An 18329-nucleotide genomic window follows, 5' to 3' on the forward strand; every position below is an offset into this window, starting at 1 on the left:
CTCTCTCAGTCTCTCTCTCTCAAATAAATAAATAAAATCTTTAAAAAAAAAAAAATGCTTTTAATAACCTAACCTACCGAACAGCATAGCTTAGCCTAGCCTGCCTTAAATGTGCTCAGAACACTTACATTAGCTTACATTTGGGTAAAACCATCTAAAACAAAGCCTATTTTATAGTAAAGTGTTGAATATATCATACAATTTACTGAATACTGTACTGAAAGTAAAAAAAAAAACAAAACGGTTCTATGGGTCCAGGTTTGTTATTAAGTGTCTTGGGTATTCACCCTCATGACTGCGTGGCTGACTGGCAGCTATGCCTAACTGCCACTGCCTGGCACTGTGCAAGTTTCACACCACATCATGCTAGCCCAGGAAACGATGAAATTCAAAATTCCTAGCACGGTTTCTACTGAATGTGTACTGCTTTCTCACCACCATAAAGTTGAAAAATTGTAAGCTGAACCACTGTAAGCTGGTGACCGTCTTTAGTTTTTAGAACTTTTCTGATGGAAGTCAGTACATGAGGGGACACTGAAAATTTGAAATAAAGGAAATAAGAAATAAATAACAAGAACTTGGAAATAAGTAAATGAGTTAAACTAACTGAATACGTACATAATGAGAAATTATGTCTCCTAGTTCCAGAGAACAGCTATGTGACAGTTTAGTCAATCACATTAACATACACATTTTTTTTTTTTTAAAAACTGTATTCATTAGAAGGGGATGGCCAGAATACAAAAGTAGGGTTTGAAGAAGCAAAATCTGGCAATGACCAACAATGCAATATCAAAACCAGTGTACTGTACGCCCTGGAAGAAGGTAATATTCCTATGAAAACAACTACTCTAGATAATTACAATTTGGTACCATTTAACTTCCATCTAATAATTTGTCTCTGTTCTGACTCCATCCTCAACAAGTGACCTTAGGATTTGGATTCTTCCACTGACTTGCCTACAGGGTGAGACCAAACTAGTGAGATTAATACACACATCCCAGGCTTTATGATTATTAAAAGCATCATCAAAAATAATTCTAGGGGCACCTGGGTGGCTCAGTCATTGAGCGTCTGCCTTCGGCTCAGGTGATGATCCCAGGGTCCTGGGATTGAGCTCCACACCGGGCTCCCTGCTTAGTGGGAAGCCTGCTTCTCCCTCTCCCATTTCCCCTGCTTGTGTTCCCTCTCTCGCTATGTCTCTGTCAAATAAATAAATAAAATCTTAAAAAAAAAAAAAATTCTATATTCTAGTTTAATATACACTTATTTCCCAGGCATGTGTGAGTGAGTCCATCTCTTAAAGATGATCCATTTTTGGGGGTACTGACAAAAACCAGTCAAAGACTAGAGCCAAGGCTCTGGCAGTCACCAAGTACACATCCCCTTGTGAAGCTTTCTTGGGCAGCACTCTTCTGCCTAATCATGAATATATGCCTCACTTTAGAACTTCAGAAATCATTAAGATAGTATAGACTACATTAATTGTTTACCTTTCTTCTCAGTGGTCTTTCATATCTGGATGTTCTGTCTGCTGTACCTAAAAGACAACACAGTAGTTATAGAGAGCTGAATAATGTACAGTTGTTCAACACTGATTATGATCCCATAACTCTCAGATTATTTCAGGTATTCAGTAATACAAAAATGAAACAATAATCCATTTTCTGTAAGCTCTGGGACTAAATCATCTTAATGAAAAGTCAGAAATAGTTAAAAGTCCAGAGTTATTTAAATGTAAAGTGCAGGGACACCTGGGTGGCTCAGTCGGTTAAGCGTCTGCCTTCGGCTCAGGTCATGATCTCGGGGTCCTGGGATCTAGCCCCACATCGGGCTCCATGCTCAGCAGGGGAGCCTGCTTCTCCCTCTGCCTGCAGCTCCCCCTGCTTGTGCTCTCGCTCACTCTCTCTCTAGCAAATGAATAAAATCTTAAAAATAAAAAAAATAAATGTAAAGTGCATTGTGATTGATGATACAGTGAATTCATCATCTAAAGAAATATTTTCAATAAATTTTAAGGTTCATAGTCAAACTCACTTTCCCAAATTAAAATATCTAGTTAGAAATAAGTATTTTACATCTTTAAAGATAACTGATTTGAAATGTTTTAACTATAAATACACTTCTCGTATTTGGAATTATTTGGTTCCACCAAAACAAAACCCTTGTTTCTCCTTCTGTATTTTGCATATTAGAACTGCCAATGCTACAATAATGCCAGTAACAACACAAATCATAGCCATTCCTAATAAATCATACAACCATATAAGAGAGTAAATTAGGGGGGCCTGGATGGCTCAGTCGTTAAGTGTCTGTCTTTGGCATAGGTCATGATCCCAGGGTCCTGGGATCAAGCCCTGCATTAGGCTCCCCGCTTGGCGGGAAGCTGCTTCTCCCCCTCTCACTCCCTCTGCTTGTGTTCCCTCTCTTGCTGTCTCTCTGTCAAATAAATAAATAAAATCTTAAAAAAAAAAGAGAGTAAATTATTTACATACAGTATATACCTTTCAAAATATTACCTTATGCCTGTTTTGCTACATTACAGTAACAATAGCTATAATTATTCAGCACTTTCACACGCCAGACACTGTGCTATGTGCTTTTCATTGTCTCAATCTTATTGTTCACAGTAACTGTAAGTACTGTTATTATCCTTAGAGGTCATTTAGAGCCAAGAAAACTAAGAATCAAAGAGTCAGGGTGACAATAGCATTGCATATAGGACTCTTCACACTCTGAACCACTTTTATCTCTAGCTTCATCTCCCTTCACAGTTAAACTTCCAGTACCAGAGCCTTTGGACTGTCTCCAAACTTACTGTTCTCTCTGCTGGAATGTGCATCCCTTCTATCTGTCTGGCTTCTGTCCCCTTCTGCCTCCCCATCTCATTTCTTTATCTGACAAATTCTTATTCATCCCTTGATAGTAATTCATTTATTCACTCAAAAATCATTTGAGTGATATTGTGTACCAGAAACAGAGAAGGCAGCAATGAGTAAGAGAAACCCAGACCTTGCTTTCACAGAATGTAGTCTGTCAAATAAGATAACTATTTAACGAGTAATTTCAATAAATAGTCGTCATATTAATGGCAACATATAGCGGGGGACCAAACTTAGTCATTAGTTGGAGAAAATCTCCCTGAAGAACTGGATGTTAAGCCTAAACCTTAACGATAAGCAAGAGGTAGCCCTGGGAACAGGCAAGTGAGAAAGTTTCTACAGAGAAAAGGAGATGGAAAAATCAATGGGAACAGTTCAATATGGCTGAAATTTAAGATTAGAACAGAAAGAACACTGAGAAAAGAGGTTGCAAATATTTAATAAGCACCTCAACTATAAAACATCATTGACAGAGCTCTTGATATTCTTCTTGCAGTCTTCCTGATCCCTGTAAATGATACTGCTATTTATCCGATTACTCCGGATAAGAGTCTAACCTGCTTCGGGAGACTTTTCCTCATGCCCCATATCAAATCCATCAGTAAGTCCTCCCAGCTATACCTTTAAAATATATCCCATATCCAACCACGCCACCTTCTCTGCTATTACCTCAGCCCAACTCACCATCATTTCATTTGGACTACTGCAAAAGCTTCCAAACTGATCTCCTGGATTCCACTCTTACGCCACTAAAGTTGGTTCTCCACACAGTAGTCAGTGATTTCTTTTTTTAATATTTTATTTATTTATTTGACAGACAAGAGAGCACAAGCAGGGAGAGCAGCGGGCAGAGGGAGAAGCAGGCTCCCCACAGAGCAGGGAGCCCAATGCGGAGCCCGATGGGGGCTCAATCCCAGGACCCCAGGATAATGACCCGAGCCTAAGAAGGCAGATGCTTACCCGAATGAGCCACCCAGGTGCCCCAGTGGTCAGTGAACTTTTAAAAGTATAAATCAGGGGCGCCTGCATGGCTCAGTCGGTTAAGCATCTGACTCTTGACTTCGGCTTAGGTCATGATCTCAGGGTCATGGGATCAATCCCTGTGTCAGGCTCCACACTCAGCACAGTGGGCTTGTTCCTTTCCCTCTGCTCCAGCCCAACCTAAATAATAAATAAATAATTTTTAAAGAAGTATAAATCACATTATATCACTTCCATGTTCAAAACCTTCCAGTATAATCCCAAACTTATAATAAAATCCAAGCCAAATGCCTAAAAGCCATTGTGAGATCTGATCATTACTTATCTTTCCAACACCTTAGACTACCACTCACCTATGTTCACTTACCTCCAAGTTGACTTTGTTTCTGTTCCTTGATCACCTCCCTAAGCTTGTTCTCACTTCTGGGCCTTTGCACTTGCAGATCCCTATGCCAACAATGCCCTTCCCCCCGCCGATCTTGGCATGGTATATACCATGGGCTCTGCTCAAATGTCACTTCCCCAAGGAGGGCTTTCCTGTCTACCCAATCTTTTCCTACTCTGTAGCCAGTACCCCTCCAATCCATCATTCTCAATACCTGCTTTATTTTTCTTCAAAGCACTAATCACCACCTGACACTGTACTGACATTGTTTTGTCTGACCTTCCCAAAAGATTGTAAACTTCAGGAGGTGAGAGACCTTGCCATATCCCAGTATCTAGAACACTACCCAGCACACAGTAGGAGTTAAGTATTTACAAAATGAATAAAAAACTTACAAGATACAAGCATTAAGACTATAAAGGGCCACTCTGACAAATTAAGGAATTTAGGAATTTATCCTATCTTAAAGCAATGAGAAATCATTCGAAGACTTTGAACAAGGGAGTGGCAAGGTAAGATTCGCTTTTTGAATACTTCAGTCTGGTTGTGAGAATTCAAGACAGGAGAGCAAGAGCAGAAATAGGGACCAGTAAAGAAACTACTGCAGAAGTGAGAGACGGTGGCCTAGACTGATCTGTTGCTAATACGAAGATTAGAGATGTTACAGAAGGTAGCGTGGAGAGCACCTGGTGAATGACTGGACACGCCCCCTCTTTGACACGGCTTTCCCTGACTCCCGTGGGCTCTTCGTCAATGCCCCTGTGTTACTCTATTCACGCTTCCCTTACAGCACCTCACACTGCATACAGTGTGACTCCGCTAACAAATCTGTCTTGTCCATAGACTCTTCCAAGGCAAGAACAGTATCTTGAATGAAGGTCATCTCAATAATGCCTGTTGAATGAAGGTCATCCCATTTGGTGGCATAGTTAGGGCTGGAATTCAAAGCGGCAGTTTGTCCCAGGACAGCTGTATGCTTCTCTTAACGTTCGAGAAAACCCATGGTTTAACACTGCCCAACAAACACGACCGGGCACCAGTAACTAGAGTGACCCTGTGCCAGTGGCCGCGCAAGGGAGCACCAGAAAGCGCGGGTCACTGTAAGGGGGTGGGGGGAGCAAGCTCACCGCGCCCAGAGCACCCAGAAGCAGAAATCGGCGACTAGAAAGCCGGTGACACGGGCGCAGAGAAGAGACCCACACCTGCGGCTTTTCTATTGGGAGGGCCAGCGACAGGCTGGCAGAGGACGTCCCAGCTTCCCCCAGGCGGTGCGGACTCCGCCACCGCGGCGGCCATCATGGATTCGGTATTCCGCCCTCACCTCCCCCAAAGCCCGGAGGCGACGCGACAGACACTCACGCGGGCTTGGTATCGCAGAGCGCGTGGCCAGAGACACGGACGTACAGAAGGCACGCAGGGTCCTGGCCCCCGGCTGCAGGGCCAGCCACGCGGGGAGCGCGGCAGCCGCCATGGCTGCGAAGACCGCAAGGCGGATGGGACAAGCGCAGTCGGGAGTCAGGGGCGGGGCTGAGGCCGCTACCGCGCACGTTCGCCCCGCCTTGCCCCGCCCCTAGGGTGGAGAAACAGGAAACAGGTGGGCCTGCAAAGTCAGCGCGGGAGTCAAACGTGCAAGAAGATAACCCCAAAAAAGAAAAAACTAATGAAAAGAAAACAAAAAAGTTAAAAAAAAAAAAATCGAAGCAGTGAGTTCAACGAGAACCATAAGGGGTGGGGGAATTGTGGCTTACAGAGGGCAAATGTGATCCGGGTGGGATTTCAGATGACCCAGGAGTCTGGCAGTTTACCTTAGGGCCCTCCTCTTGTGCAACTGCTGCTTTTCCACACTTTGTCGGTTTAAAGAAGTCTTGAGCTGGTGCAAGTGATACACTCTTAAGGGCGAGACAGTATCTGAGAGTAGTTCTAGCCAAACTACTTGTGTTTAAAACTTGACTTCATTTTTTCTTGCCTGGGTTGACTAATCAAGTAAATACAGACAAAGCTCTGGGTGTACTATTAGCATACAGTGAGCACCCTGTGTGCATAGGCTCTAACGGTCATTAATGCCTTTGTAGATCAGGTTAGAATTACAAAAAGTTAGAACTCATCAGGACCTCGAAAATAATGGCCATTCTTTAAATGAGATCTCTTCTTTTCTACCCTCCTCTATTTCTATAAAAAGGTGTAGATATTTGTGTCTGTGGAGGAGGTGAGTTCAAGGTCTTCCTACCTCAAGGCATCTTGGATTGGAACCCATTTTGACAACCTCTACACTGGGATGAATTAACGTACAACCATTAATAAAGTTATCCTCTATTTTTTTAATAGGTACTATCATATTTAACCAAAGTACAAAATTGTAGTAACAAGAATAACTGGGAACAAACACGACTGACTCTTGGTAAGCATACCAAGTAGAGCAGGGGGATGCAGATGTCCCAGAGTAGTGTGTATGCAAGCATTCAGTGTGCTATGGACATCAATCAGTATTGGGGGGGGGGGGGAGAAGATAACTGGCAGATAGGGACAAGTATTTGTGATAATCACCATTCTCATCTTTTCTGGCCTTTTACCATCCCATAATTGTTCCAAAGCAGTACAGTGTGTTAGGTGTACTAGTTTCCTAGGACTGCTGTAACAAAGTACCACAAATTGAGTGACATAAAATAACAGACATTTATTCTCCCACCAGTTCTAGATGCTAAAAACCCCAAATCCAGGTTTTAGCAGGGTAGGTTCTGTGAAAATTAATAAAAGGAAATATCATTTAAAATGAAGTCTAGAGGCCAGATGGGGGAGCTCTCACGTCCTACCACTAGCCAGCAAGTACAGACCCCAAAGGAACAGAGAGTACCTAGCAAGTCTTGCAAGTGGATACTGCTGTACTAAGCCCAGCAGAAGGAAGTTGTTCTCCTACCCCAGCAACAGCCCAGCCAATAAGAGACTGTCACGATTCAGCCAATGAAAAGGCACCCAGTTTACTCCCATGCATTTTTCATTGGTAACAGTCCCTCCCAACTCCCTTCTTTTCTCTGTAATAAAGCAGTCTTCTCCTTTGTTCTCTAGACTTGCCAATGCTTTGTCCTGAACTGCAATTCTCTGCTAATCCCTAGTAAACCCATTTTTGCTGGTAAAATAACTAACGGTTTTAAGTTTAACAGTTCCTTCTGGAAGTTCTGAGAGATAGTCTGTTTATGTCTCCCTGCCTCCTCACTTCTGATGGTCTGCGGACAATCATTAGCTTGTAACACATGACTCCAGTCTCTGCTTCTGTCTTCACACGGTGTTCTACCCTCTCCTCTGTTTTTAAGATTAAAAGCACAGCCTTTTAGTCAGATGGATGTGGGGTTTGAATCCAGGCTCTGTTTCTTTGTGTTCTGGGGAAAATCCACCTAACATCTCTGAGCTTCAGTTTCATGGAAAATGGGAACAATAATATCTTCCTCAGGGCTGTTGTGATTAAGTAGTTATGTTGCAGAAGGCAGAATATAAATGGTGGCCATTGGAATTAAGCTCACAGTCAATACAGAGTGATTTTTGCTCTCTCCAGTTTGTATATTTTAGTACGATGAAGTACAAGACCTATACCATACAAATTTAGGGACAAAAAGTACGAATCCTTATGGAATTAGTTTATATTCAGAGATTTCTCAATTTCTGAGCAAGAAGTTCAGACTTAGGTCCTCACCTTGCCTTCCTGTGTTGTCTTTTTGTCTCCCTAAGACATTAGTGGACAGATATGACCAGAGGAACTAGAGAAATACTTACTGTTTTCCCAGGCATCAAGAACAATAAGGTTCATTCTATATTAAAAGTTAACTCATTTGTAAAGCTGTCATCAGGCAATAATATGTTTCATGCAGTGTAAACAGTAAAGCATGTACCTAAGAGTCACTAAGAATTACAAGATTTTTCAACTGGAAAAGTTCTTGAAAGTGTAGTTGCTCACTTATGATAAACATCTTTTCTTCAATGTGGTATATATATATACAATGGAATATTATGCAGCCATCAAAAAATGAAATCTTGCCATTTGCAACGACATGGATGGAACTAGAGGGTATTATGCTAAGCGAAATAAGTCAATCAGAGAAAGACATGTATCATATGACCTCACTGATATGAGGAATTCTTAATCTCAGGAAACAAACTGAGGGTTGCTGGAGTGGTGAGGGGTGGGAGGGATGGGGTGGCTGGGTGATAGACATTGGGGAGGGTATGTGCTATGGTGAGCGCTGTGAATTGTGTAAGACTGATGAATCACAGACCTGTACCCCCGAAACAAATAATACATTATATGTTAATTAAAAAAAATAAAATAAAATAAAGCTTAAAAAAAAAGCTTTTCTTCAGCTTTCATGACCGAATTATGGCCCAACAAATTATGTAGCCAGTGCTGTGTGGAACAATTCTAAATATTAAGGGTTTTTATAACGGGTTTTTATTATATCTAAAACCCAGATTAGTGCAGTGACTTTCTGTCAGAGAGCTACTTTTAGACAAAACTAACTTCTTTATAAAAAGTGAGTGAACAAAAAGAAAAAAAAATGTGAGTGAATAGTTTGTCTTACAGGCATAGCAAACAGACAATATCCAGGTATGTGAATGGACCTTGCAATCTAAATATCCATCAAAACAGTATGGCTTAAATATACTATGATGTGTACATAAGACATAGAGTACTACTTGGACACATGGAAACCTAATCCTGGTTGCAGGTTAGAATTACTACCTCAGAAGATTTAAGAAAAATGGTCCTGGCCTTCACTCTGAAATGTATTGAGTTTTTGTTTTTGCTTTTTGCTTTTAAGTTCCCCAAGTGAATCTAATCTGTAGGCAGGACTGAGAACCATTGATGTCAGCCTTAAAGAGGATATAAATCTATTAGCATGGAATATTGTCTACAACATATAGTTGTTCTAAAAAAAATGCAGGTTGTGGATCATAGGATTCCATTTGTGTAAAATATTCCTAATATGCAGTACACATTCTGTAAGGCAAACAGCAAACTGGAGAGGATGGGTATGGAGAGAGGAGCTGAGACTCCTGAAGGCTTAACTTTCTATACTTCCGTAATTTTTTACAGCAGAATGCAGATTTTTAAAAATATGGTATTTTTTAAATCAGCAAAAGCTTCACATTTTTATTTTCATGAAAAAAAAAAGACATGGTAAGTCTTTGATTTATATCTTCCAGCTGTTTAGAACATGAATATTTACAACTTGTACTAGAGTCTTCACAATTTTCCTTAGCTTACAATTTAGTATGGAAAGTGTCATCACAAGCATTGTCTTCTTTGTATTAGTTGAACTCATTCCCATTTACAGGTAAAAAGACGAAGAGTTAAGTCACCAGACTCTGCTCTTAAGATAATTCAACCCAGGGCGCCTGGGTGGCTCAGTTGGTTAAGCGACTGCCTTCGGCTCAGGTCATGATCCTGGAGTCCCTGGATCGAGTCCCGCATCGGGCTCCCTGCTCGGCGGGGAGTCTGCTTCTCCCTCTGACCCTCCCCCCTCTCATGTGCTCTCTCTCTCTCATTCTCTCTGTCTCAAATAAATAAAAAAAATCTAAAAAAAAAAAAAAAGATAATTCAACCCAAACCCACATCTGATTTCAAACTGAATGTTGTTTTTACTATACTAACCACCTTCTTGATAGCTTCCTCTACACAGCATTGCTACAGATAGGGGTCCCTATTGGCCAAGGAAATATTAATTGGGTGTTTGGGTACCTTCCAGGCACACTCAAAGTGTGTGCCTTTATTTCTTCCCCTGCATCCTTAATATTTAAGACGTTCGGAAATACAGCATTCTGTGATATATCTCCTACCCTTCATCTAATCATCAGCAAGTGCTGTTTGCTTTACCTTCAACTCTTCCTAGATCTGACCTCTTCACCCCTCCTCCTGTACCACTTTGATCCAGGCCACCCTTTTCTCTCTTATAATAGCTTCCCAGCTGCTCCCATGGGCTCTGATTTCACTCTTTCCTCCCTACAACCTAGTGGCCACCCACCATTCAAGTGAGGTTAACTCTAAGTCTGATCAAGGCATATCAGTCCCTTTATCACACAATAAAATCGAGTCCTCACAAGTATGATCTGCTTATTTTATTTGCTGGCTACTTCTATGATCTCGGCTCCTATCACTCTCCTCGTGGCTCACTCGGCTCCGTTCACACCAGCCTCCTCTGCTATACTTCACACACATCATTTCAGGCCCCTTTGTCTTTGCAGCTCTCTAAGCCTAGATCATTCTTTCCCAGATTTATCTGTACTAATGCTCTCCCTTTTCATTCAGATCTCTGGTCAATTATACCCTGATTCTCAGAGGTCTTCTTTACCCACCCCAAATAAAGTAGCACCTCCTTCACCCTCTATCCCTTCATCCGTGCTTTATTTTCACATAACACCTATTTTTTAAGATGCATTTTAAATATATATTCATATATTTGTTTATTGTCAATCTTCCACCATTAAAAGAGAAACTGGCCAAGAGTAGGGACTTTGTTCTTTTTACTGCTGGATTGGGAGGGTGCAGGACAGGGCCTAACAAAATAAGCATTTACCAATCATGTGAATGAATCTTTCATTTACATTCTTAAGCACTTTTTGCTTCTATTAGTTTTCCTCCCTTATAGCACTATTATAATTCCAGCCAGGCTTTTAAAAAAGCAAAGATGGTTTTTATAAGTGAATACCTTTTACTTACTGCAATTGCTAAACAAATGTTAATCATCATTACAAGGGTTTGCTATAGGGGCCACTGTGTTTAAAGCATAGGGGAAGCAGACACTCCAGCAAGTCCCAAAGTGAATCCTACCAAGAGTCTCTGTGCACAGAGAAAGTGGCCGGGGAGGAGGTGGGAGCAAGGGCAGAGCTTAGAGGAAGAGGGAGGAATGAGGTTTTGCTTGAGTTGAATTGAAACTGGCATTGTCAATGGAATTAAACCTGTTCTGTAGTCTCACGTACCTCCTTACCCCGCCTGCCTTCCACCCACAGCAGTAAAATATTTTACACTTCCAGGTTCTAGACTTCTTAAACAAAGACGCATTTTTTTTTTTTTTTTTTTTAGCAAATCAAACTTCAAGGCTGACTTTATTATCCTCTCCTCCCATTTTTATTATTGAATAAATTTTCCCTGCAATATGGGCTGGGTTTTTTCCTGTTGTCATGACATTATATGTTTTGACCCAAGTGATCATTTTCTCTCAATGGAGGGTGGATAGAAAAAAAAAAAATCCCACACTGGGATGATGCAAGTGGATGAGCTTGCCGACTAAAATAAAATATGCTTCCTTTTTGCCTTACAGGCCAGTCTCACTGGGCACATCCAGTTCAGAGGATGCTAATATAAACCTTGCCCACCTCTCTCAGCCCGTCTGTCTTACTCAGACAGTTTCCAAGCAGCTCTCTGATGGAGACACAATCTTCAGTTTCCAGGACAAACTGTGCCACGGCCTTCCGTCCTGGCAGCTGGCCCCGCACGGTCTCACCTTTGACACTGTCCAGGGCCACTCCTCTGATGTCTTTGGGCTTACCCGGCACCCCAAAGATGATAAACAGGCCCAGACAATCCTCTCCTATCAACTTACAGAATTCTTCCAGCTTATCAAATCTACTTTTCCTGGAGGGCTCCTCTGCCCTGGATTCCGGAGGTGAGAAGTCACAGGGCTTAGATTCCATAGGAGGGAGAGAAGACATTTGCAGAGTTTGCACCGCCAGCTGAAGCCTGATCTGTTTCTCGGATCCCCAGAAGGTCCAAATCCAGTCTGCCCCAAACAGTACAGCTTGGTGCTTGGTCATCTTGGTGGTGGTGAGCCACTCGTCCACTCCCTTGTCTTGGCAGAAAGAGACAAAGTGGATTAAGAAGATCTCATTCAGAGTGTTGGAAGCCGGGCACAGATTGCTCAGAGGATCTTCAAATCCAAGATACTCCTTCACTTTCTGAGCTGCATGGACTATAGCCTCGCTGACGACATCACAGATGCTGGAAACCTCTTTGCTGTCCTTCAGAGGCAACTGTTGCGATGAGTTTTGCCCCATTTTGTCTGCACCCAATCAATACTGCTTCCAGAGATCAAACATGTGAAGCTCATTCAGAATGACTTCTTCAGAGTAAAAGTTTTTACCACGAAGTCACGTCTATTAATGCGGTCCCAGTTTACCGACTCAACATTGACGAAAAGAGTGGTGTAGCTGAGCATATATACACACAGCTAAACAAACATGTTAGGTGTCCCTGTTTGCCAACGAGGTGTGTTGTATTCATACAGATTTCCTGCTGGTTTATTAAGTTAGAGATGATTAACTCTGACTGAAAACATCTGTTCTTCTCTAGTGATATTCACTCTACTTCTAATATTGGGCAATCTCTTCCAGATAGGTTTCTGCTTTTCAAATTTTACTTAAATTAAAAATAGTATTGAGTTCTTTGAAGAACCATACGCCTCCTTCTAAAACTAACTTCTTCAACTTTGCTGGCGAGTCATTTCCCTTTGCTTTTCTTTTCTTTTTTTTTTTTTTTAAGATTTTTTTATTTATTTGAGACAGAGAGAATGAGAGAGAGAGAGAGCACATGAGAGGGGGGAGGGTCAGAGGGAGAAGCAGGCTCCCTGCCGAGCAGGGAGCCCGATGCGGGACTCGATCCAGGGACTCCAGGATCATGACCTGAGCCGAAGGCAGTCACTCAACCAACTGAGCCACCCAGGCGCCCTCCCTTTGCTTTTCTAATAATCCCTCCGCCGTGATTCCTTACCACCCAGCCCAGCTGCTTGTTTCCTTTTGTACAGAAATTCCTCAGAGTCCTCAAATTTCTACCTGTTGATACATACTATAACCCTCCCCCTAATAAATTTATGGGAGTTTGCAAATTATAAAGCGTTTGTGTCACTGTTCTATATATCAGAAATAAAGCCAACTGGGTATTCTGAACAAAGGAAAATAAAGTATCAGACCATAAAAACAGGAGACAATTATCAATTGACTTTATTTCTTTTCATATGATAATACCAGCAGTGTACAATGTTTTGTAAATAAAATATATATCATCAAAAAAATTTTAACTTTATCACGTATCATCAGTTATGTTACACTGCCCTGAATAAAGAATATTTGGCATCTATAACAGTCTCCTGGTATTTTTTTTTAACCAGGTTTGAATAAGAAATTGTTTTTCAAATGGTGACATATGTTCACATTAAAATAAAGCACTAATATGTAAGAGCCCAATACAGTTACCAAACGATGAATGGTAGGGAGCAAAAGACTATTAATTAGCATCAGATCATTTTAGTCATGAATAAACAGTAATTTGGTATTACAGGCCCTTGTTGGAAAGTAACCTGCTAATAGCTTGCAAGATCACACCACTGACATTTAAATATAATTTATAAGCAAATCCACTGGCACATACTGAACTGCCCATCCCCATGCCAATTTATGAAAACCTGTCTTTGCCAAGTTGGCTATCGTGAGAAGTGATGTAGTAGTGAATAAAAAATAGGATTTTTTTTGAATTCCCCTAAAAAAAATGATAAACACAGTAAGTTTTTGCCACGGCTCTCCCCTTTAGAGATGCTGTCTGGGCCCTGTGCTATAGAAAAACATGAACTACATTTTCTCATCACAGTATAGCCATTCTAAAACTCATTTTGCAGCCTCAGCGTTATTGAACTCTGAGACAAAATGTTCAGACGAATATTCAGCTTAACAAAATCCCATTCATTGATAGCCTGAGAAATGTACAATCAATAACAGTAGGTACATTGTTAGTATTTTGACATAATGATATATTTAGCAAGAAGGAAAATAAGCAGCTTAATACTGTAAAGGTTTTTGTTTAGGTTTGGTTTCTTCAGAAATCATTTCTACAAATTTGGGGGGAACTTTTGAATGCATTTGCGTTAATAGTATTTAAACATCCCTGGCGTTCTTCCTTTTGAGGTGAAAGGATCCAAGATGGAGGTTGAAACTTTTTTAACTCTTCAACATTGGGTGATATGTGATCAAAGAAGGGGTATTTCATATATCTTAATTTAGTTGGGATGATCAATATTAATATCATTAAAATTCAGTTGTGGAGAAGGAGAGATCATCCCAACCTTTCCAAGGACCAGCTGGTATATGACCATTTTGATCACTGTATTTGCTTTTCACCATCTTCCGTATGTCACAAAATAAAAGTTCTATTTTCTATGTACTAAATATATACACGTATTTAGAAAAATATATAAAATAGGACAATAAGAGGAAAGTGGAGGTGCGGCTGGCATTTAGCGGGCGCACTGAACGCATGAAGAAATCCCACATACTGCTTTTGGAAGCATGTAATGTCCTGCTTTGACGGCCACAGGGCTGTCACACAGACGTGACAAGATCATCCACGCACTGCTTCCCGCTTCCCAAATCCTGCATACTGCTGAATGTGAACGTGAAACGCTAGGTAAAACACTCGAATTAAATGCAACACTTTAAATATATCACATATTTTTACATTAAATATAGAGGACAATTATACTCTCATTCACCAGTGTCTCATTTTTCATGGCATCTTCAAAATAGGTACCCACCCCCCCCCACTTCCCGTTTCCACTTCTGAGAAGGTGGAATGATAAACCGTATACAATCTGCTGCTTGTTAGATCTTCTGCGAGCTGTTTGAGAAATCAGGTGGAGAAAAGACGAGGGGCTCCTCATGCTCAACCAAGTGCTTGGCTTAAACGTTGGAGTCCTCGTCAGTAATGCTGGCGCTGGGGGAACGGGCGGCAAAATCTCGAAACATGTCATCCTCCTTTAACATGTGCTGGAAAACAAGGAGATGGGGGTCACGCACCCTGGGAGCCAGGAGCTTGGCACAACACATCCTCCACTAAACATGCAGTCCTTTGGGGTTATTTTTAAACATCTTTTTAGAATGACATTTTATTTTTTATCTTATTATTATTTTTAAAGATTTTATTTTTAAGTAATCTCTACCCCCAACGTGCGGCTCGAACTCACAACCCCAGGGATCAAGAGTCGCACGCTCCACCAACAGAGCCAGCCAGGCGCCCCTTTAGAATAACATTTTAACTTCGTTTTACAGACTTACTGTTAGATTGTTGATGCCTTCAGAGAACGCCCCTATCTGTCTCACCGTCCCTTCTGAATCCTCCATCTGCAAAGAACACACCATCACATGACCGACTCATTTGTGTAATTTCAAAGAAAGTACAGCAAAATGAGCAAAAGTCTAAAAGGAAATAATGCAAGTGATACTGAACGGGCTGGGAGCAACAGAACACTTCTGATGATACCTCCTTTTGTTACAGCAACCAGATGCTAAAAATGAGACAAACGACATTTTACTGGCACATCTAGCCTAATGCTCTGATGTTGACAATGACATCAAAGGATCGGTGACTAAGGGACAATATTCAAATCCAGGACTTCGCATTGAAAAGACTAAATGAGCTGTGTATTTCTGACTTGATTTAATACACAGATTTCCATAATACAGAGACAGTATAACGTAGGTGAAGAGCCAGACTTTGGAGCCGGCCTGGCAGCTTGGAACCCCAGTTCTTCTAGCAGCTCTTCTATCTTGGGTAAGTTACTTAACCTATCTGTGCCTCGGTTTCCTTCCCTCTAAAATGAGGATAACAACACTCTGTATGTTTTAGGGTCACCGTGAAAGCTGATATACGTTCAGTGCTGAGGACAGTGCCTGGGACATAGTAAGCAACCTGGAAGTTGTTCACATTATTTTATTATTATCTTTATTTTCAGGTATTTGAGGAAAAACTGATTAGTAGACACAGTGCACCAAGTTTCCATTTAGTGTTTCATTACTGGAGGAACTTTTTATTTATTTTTATTTTTTAAAGATTTTATTTATTTGACAGAGAGAGAGACAGAGAGAGAGGGAACACAAGCAGGGGGAGTGGGAGAGGGAGAAGCAGACTTCCCGCTGAGCAGGGAGCCCGATGTAGGACTCGATCCCAGGACCCTGGGATCACAACCTGGGCCGAAGGCAGACGCTTAATAACTGAGCCACCCAGGTGCCCCGCTGGAGGAACTTTAAATAAAATAGGTATATTGTGTTGCCTTTACCTGCTCTAACCGGTCCAAATCATCTTCATCATATAGGCGCATGTCCAATCCAGGTTTAAATCCTTTCTTAGAAGTACTTCCTGAAGCCTGTCCCAATTCCATTGGACAAACATATTCTTCCCCATCTTCCTGTTTCTTCTTTCTCAGATTCCCAAAATTGCTGAAGGTAAGTTTCTTTGGCTTTAAACAAAGAGCAAACATCCAGGGATTTAACAAAATTCATATGGCAAAGGATTGATAACATGCATAATTCAATTATTCATTCCATCCACAGAGAAAAGCAATTGGATGATTAAATTGGTGTGGCAAAAATAAAAGCATCCTGGGTGTATGATTGATGCACCCAAATATAATAAATGATCCTAATTATGAATCTCAGAATATTAGGCTTGTTCTCCTTATTCACACCAATTAGCTGGGTAGTCACTGTGATAAGCAAAAAATGCCAAGAGCCTTAGTTTTGATTAAACAGGACTTAATGCAACGATATTTCTCAGGGATGAATCCAATCTTGCAAGGTTTCCCCATCTAAGATCAGGAAAAGAAAATGGTCCTGTGTTTTCCTTTTGGGTGAAGCTATGATTATCCATAATGTAACTGGTGGCAGCTAAAGGAATCCTCACTCGTTTGGAGAGAGAACTTGCAGTGAAACTTGGAAGAGAAACTCCATCTTAGTCACCGAACAGTCCCTGAGACTATCTGTTAAGCAGATGGTGATCAGGTTGATGCTGAGAATTTAAATAGAACAGTAGCTCTCAGAAGTTTAAATCTAGCACAGATTTTAAGGGAGCAAGGAAGCTAAAGAGAAAGTGTTGGGCAGGTAGAGGTGGTTAAAAAAAATAAAAAATAAAAAGAGAAATGTATCAGTATTTATGTATATAAAGAACTTGGTACAAATCTGTGGAGGAGCTGATAAACCCTAACTCCCCATTAAGTTGGCTGAGATAATAACAGCCTCAGAAGAGTTCAGAGAGAAATGATTTAAAAGAAGGAAAAGTAGACTCCCATCGCTGAAGCCGAGCTCCTGAACATGGGTTCTTTCCTGTCCCAGCCTCTGCAGCCGATCAAGGTCCCTGCGCCCCCTGAGGCCACCAACTCTGCCGAGTCGCTGCCCCTCCCTGCACCTGGAGCGCCGACCTCTCCAGCAGAAGCCCCTCTATTTAATAACTGCTGGAGCTGTCACGTGCTTTCAGGGGTGGGGCTGATAGGGGTGGGAGGGTACGTGTACTGGGTGGCGCGGAAGCCCATGAAGCTGGGATTCCCCGTGGTCCAGGGACTATTATGCAGATGGTCATCAGCATCAGCACTGCTTGTTGGGGTGTAGTCATCCTTTCAGACCCCAAAGGAAAGGTCTTTCGTGTTGATTGAAACTACTACCTGTGAATTTGTCATCTTCTGTCCATGTCCCCAGGACACCAGAACAAGCATGGGACTTTTGGATGTTCTGGACAGACAAATGGACATTGACAGACTTCAGTCCTGAGGATACTAAAAGACTGAAAAGACAAATGTGGGTTGTTATTCTTTGGCCATGAGTGTTGTGGCCGCCTTCTCAGGCTTCACAGGGAACAATAAATCCCTCAGAGAAGAGAACAAGTTCTGTGTTTTATCTCGTATAATAATAATAAAAAAAAAAAGTTAAAAAATTTTAAATTAAAAAAAAGAGGAAATGATAAACCAAAAAAAAAAAAAAAAGAAGAAGGAAAAGTAATCTGAATTTGGTTTGACCCACGAATCTGGGTAAATCTGGAAATAGCTATTGTCTCCTGGTCTTTTTTTTTTTTTTTTTAAAGATTTTATTTATTTATTTGTGAGAGAGAGTACATGAGAGTGGGGAGGGTCAGAGGGAGAAGCAGACTCCCTGCCGAACAGGGAGCCCGATGCGGGACTCGATCCAGGGACTCCAGGATCTTGACCTGAGCCGAAGGCAGTCGCTCAACCAACTGAGCCACCCAGGCGCCCCTCTCCTGGTCTATCTTGAATTGTTTATTAAG

The 18329-nt window shown here is 41.4% G+C and overlaps 3 protein-coding genes across 7 annotated transcripts in view; all 3 read right to left on the minus strand.

The window, feature by feature from the left end:
* The window catches only part of MRPS35 (mitochondrial ribosomal protein S35), a 43808-nt gene extending 38038 nt beyond the window's left edge, over positions 1–5770 (minus strand). Inside the window, exons 1-2 of one of the 2 annotated variants that reach the window (XM_021690575.1) lie at positions 5609–5770; positions 1495–1541 (exon numbers count right to left, since the gene is read on the minus strand). In XM_021690575.1, the coding sequence (XP_021546250.1) occupies positions 1495–1541; positions 5609–5720 (159 nt within the window). In that variant the 5' untranslated portion in view covers positions 5721–5770. The remainder of the gene's footprint in view (positions 1–1494; positions 1542–5608) is intronic. The other variant, XM_044914908.1, reaches the window with a different exon arrangement.
* A 5811-nt stretch (positions 5771–11581) lies between these two features.
* On the minus strand, positions 11582–12289 carry REP15 (RAB15 effector protein). Its single transcript, XM_021690796.1, has one exon. The coding sequence runs from the start codon at positions 12287–12289 to the stop codon at positions 11582–11584; it is 708 nt and encodes a 235-aa protein (XP_021546471.1).
* Positions 12290–13216: 927 nt separating this feature from the next.
* The window catches only part of PPFIBP1 (PPFIA binding protein 1), a 58995-nt gene continuing 53882 nt past the window's right edge, over positions 13217–18329 (minus strand). For all 4 annotated transcript variants that reach the window (XM_044915441.1, XM_021690403.2, XM_021690399.2 and 1 more), the window contains 3 exons: positions 16336–16515; positions 15335–15400; positions 13217–15046 (listed from right to left, as the gene is read on the minus strand). In XM_044915441.1, coding sequence (XP_044771376.1) covers positions 14960–15046; positions 15335–15400; positions 16336–16515 — 333 coding nt within the window. In that variant the 3' untranslated portion in view covers positions 13217–14959. The remainder of the gene's footprint in view (positions 15047–15334; positions 15401–16335; positions 16516–18329) is intronic.

The sequence above is a fragment of the Neomonachus schauinslandi genome, chromosome 5, assembly GCF_002201575.2.
Source record: "Neomonachus schauinslandi chromosome 5, ASM220157v2, whole genome shotgun sequence".
In the NCBI taxonomy this organism is placed as follows: Eukaryota; Metazoa; Chordata; class Mammalia; order Carnivora; family Phocidae; genus Neomonachus; species Neomonachus schauinslandi.

Bases quoted from the DNA above. Each gene is read 5' to 3' on its own strand.
- REP15 (XM_021690796.1), bottom strand. From the start codon at position 12,289: ATGGGGCAAAACTCATCGCAACAGTTGCCTCTGAAGGACAGCAAAGAG.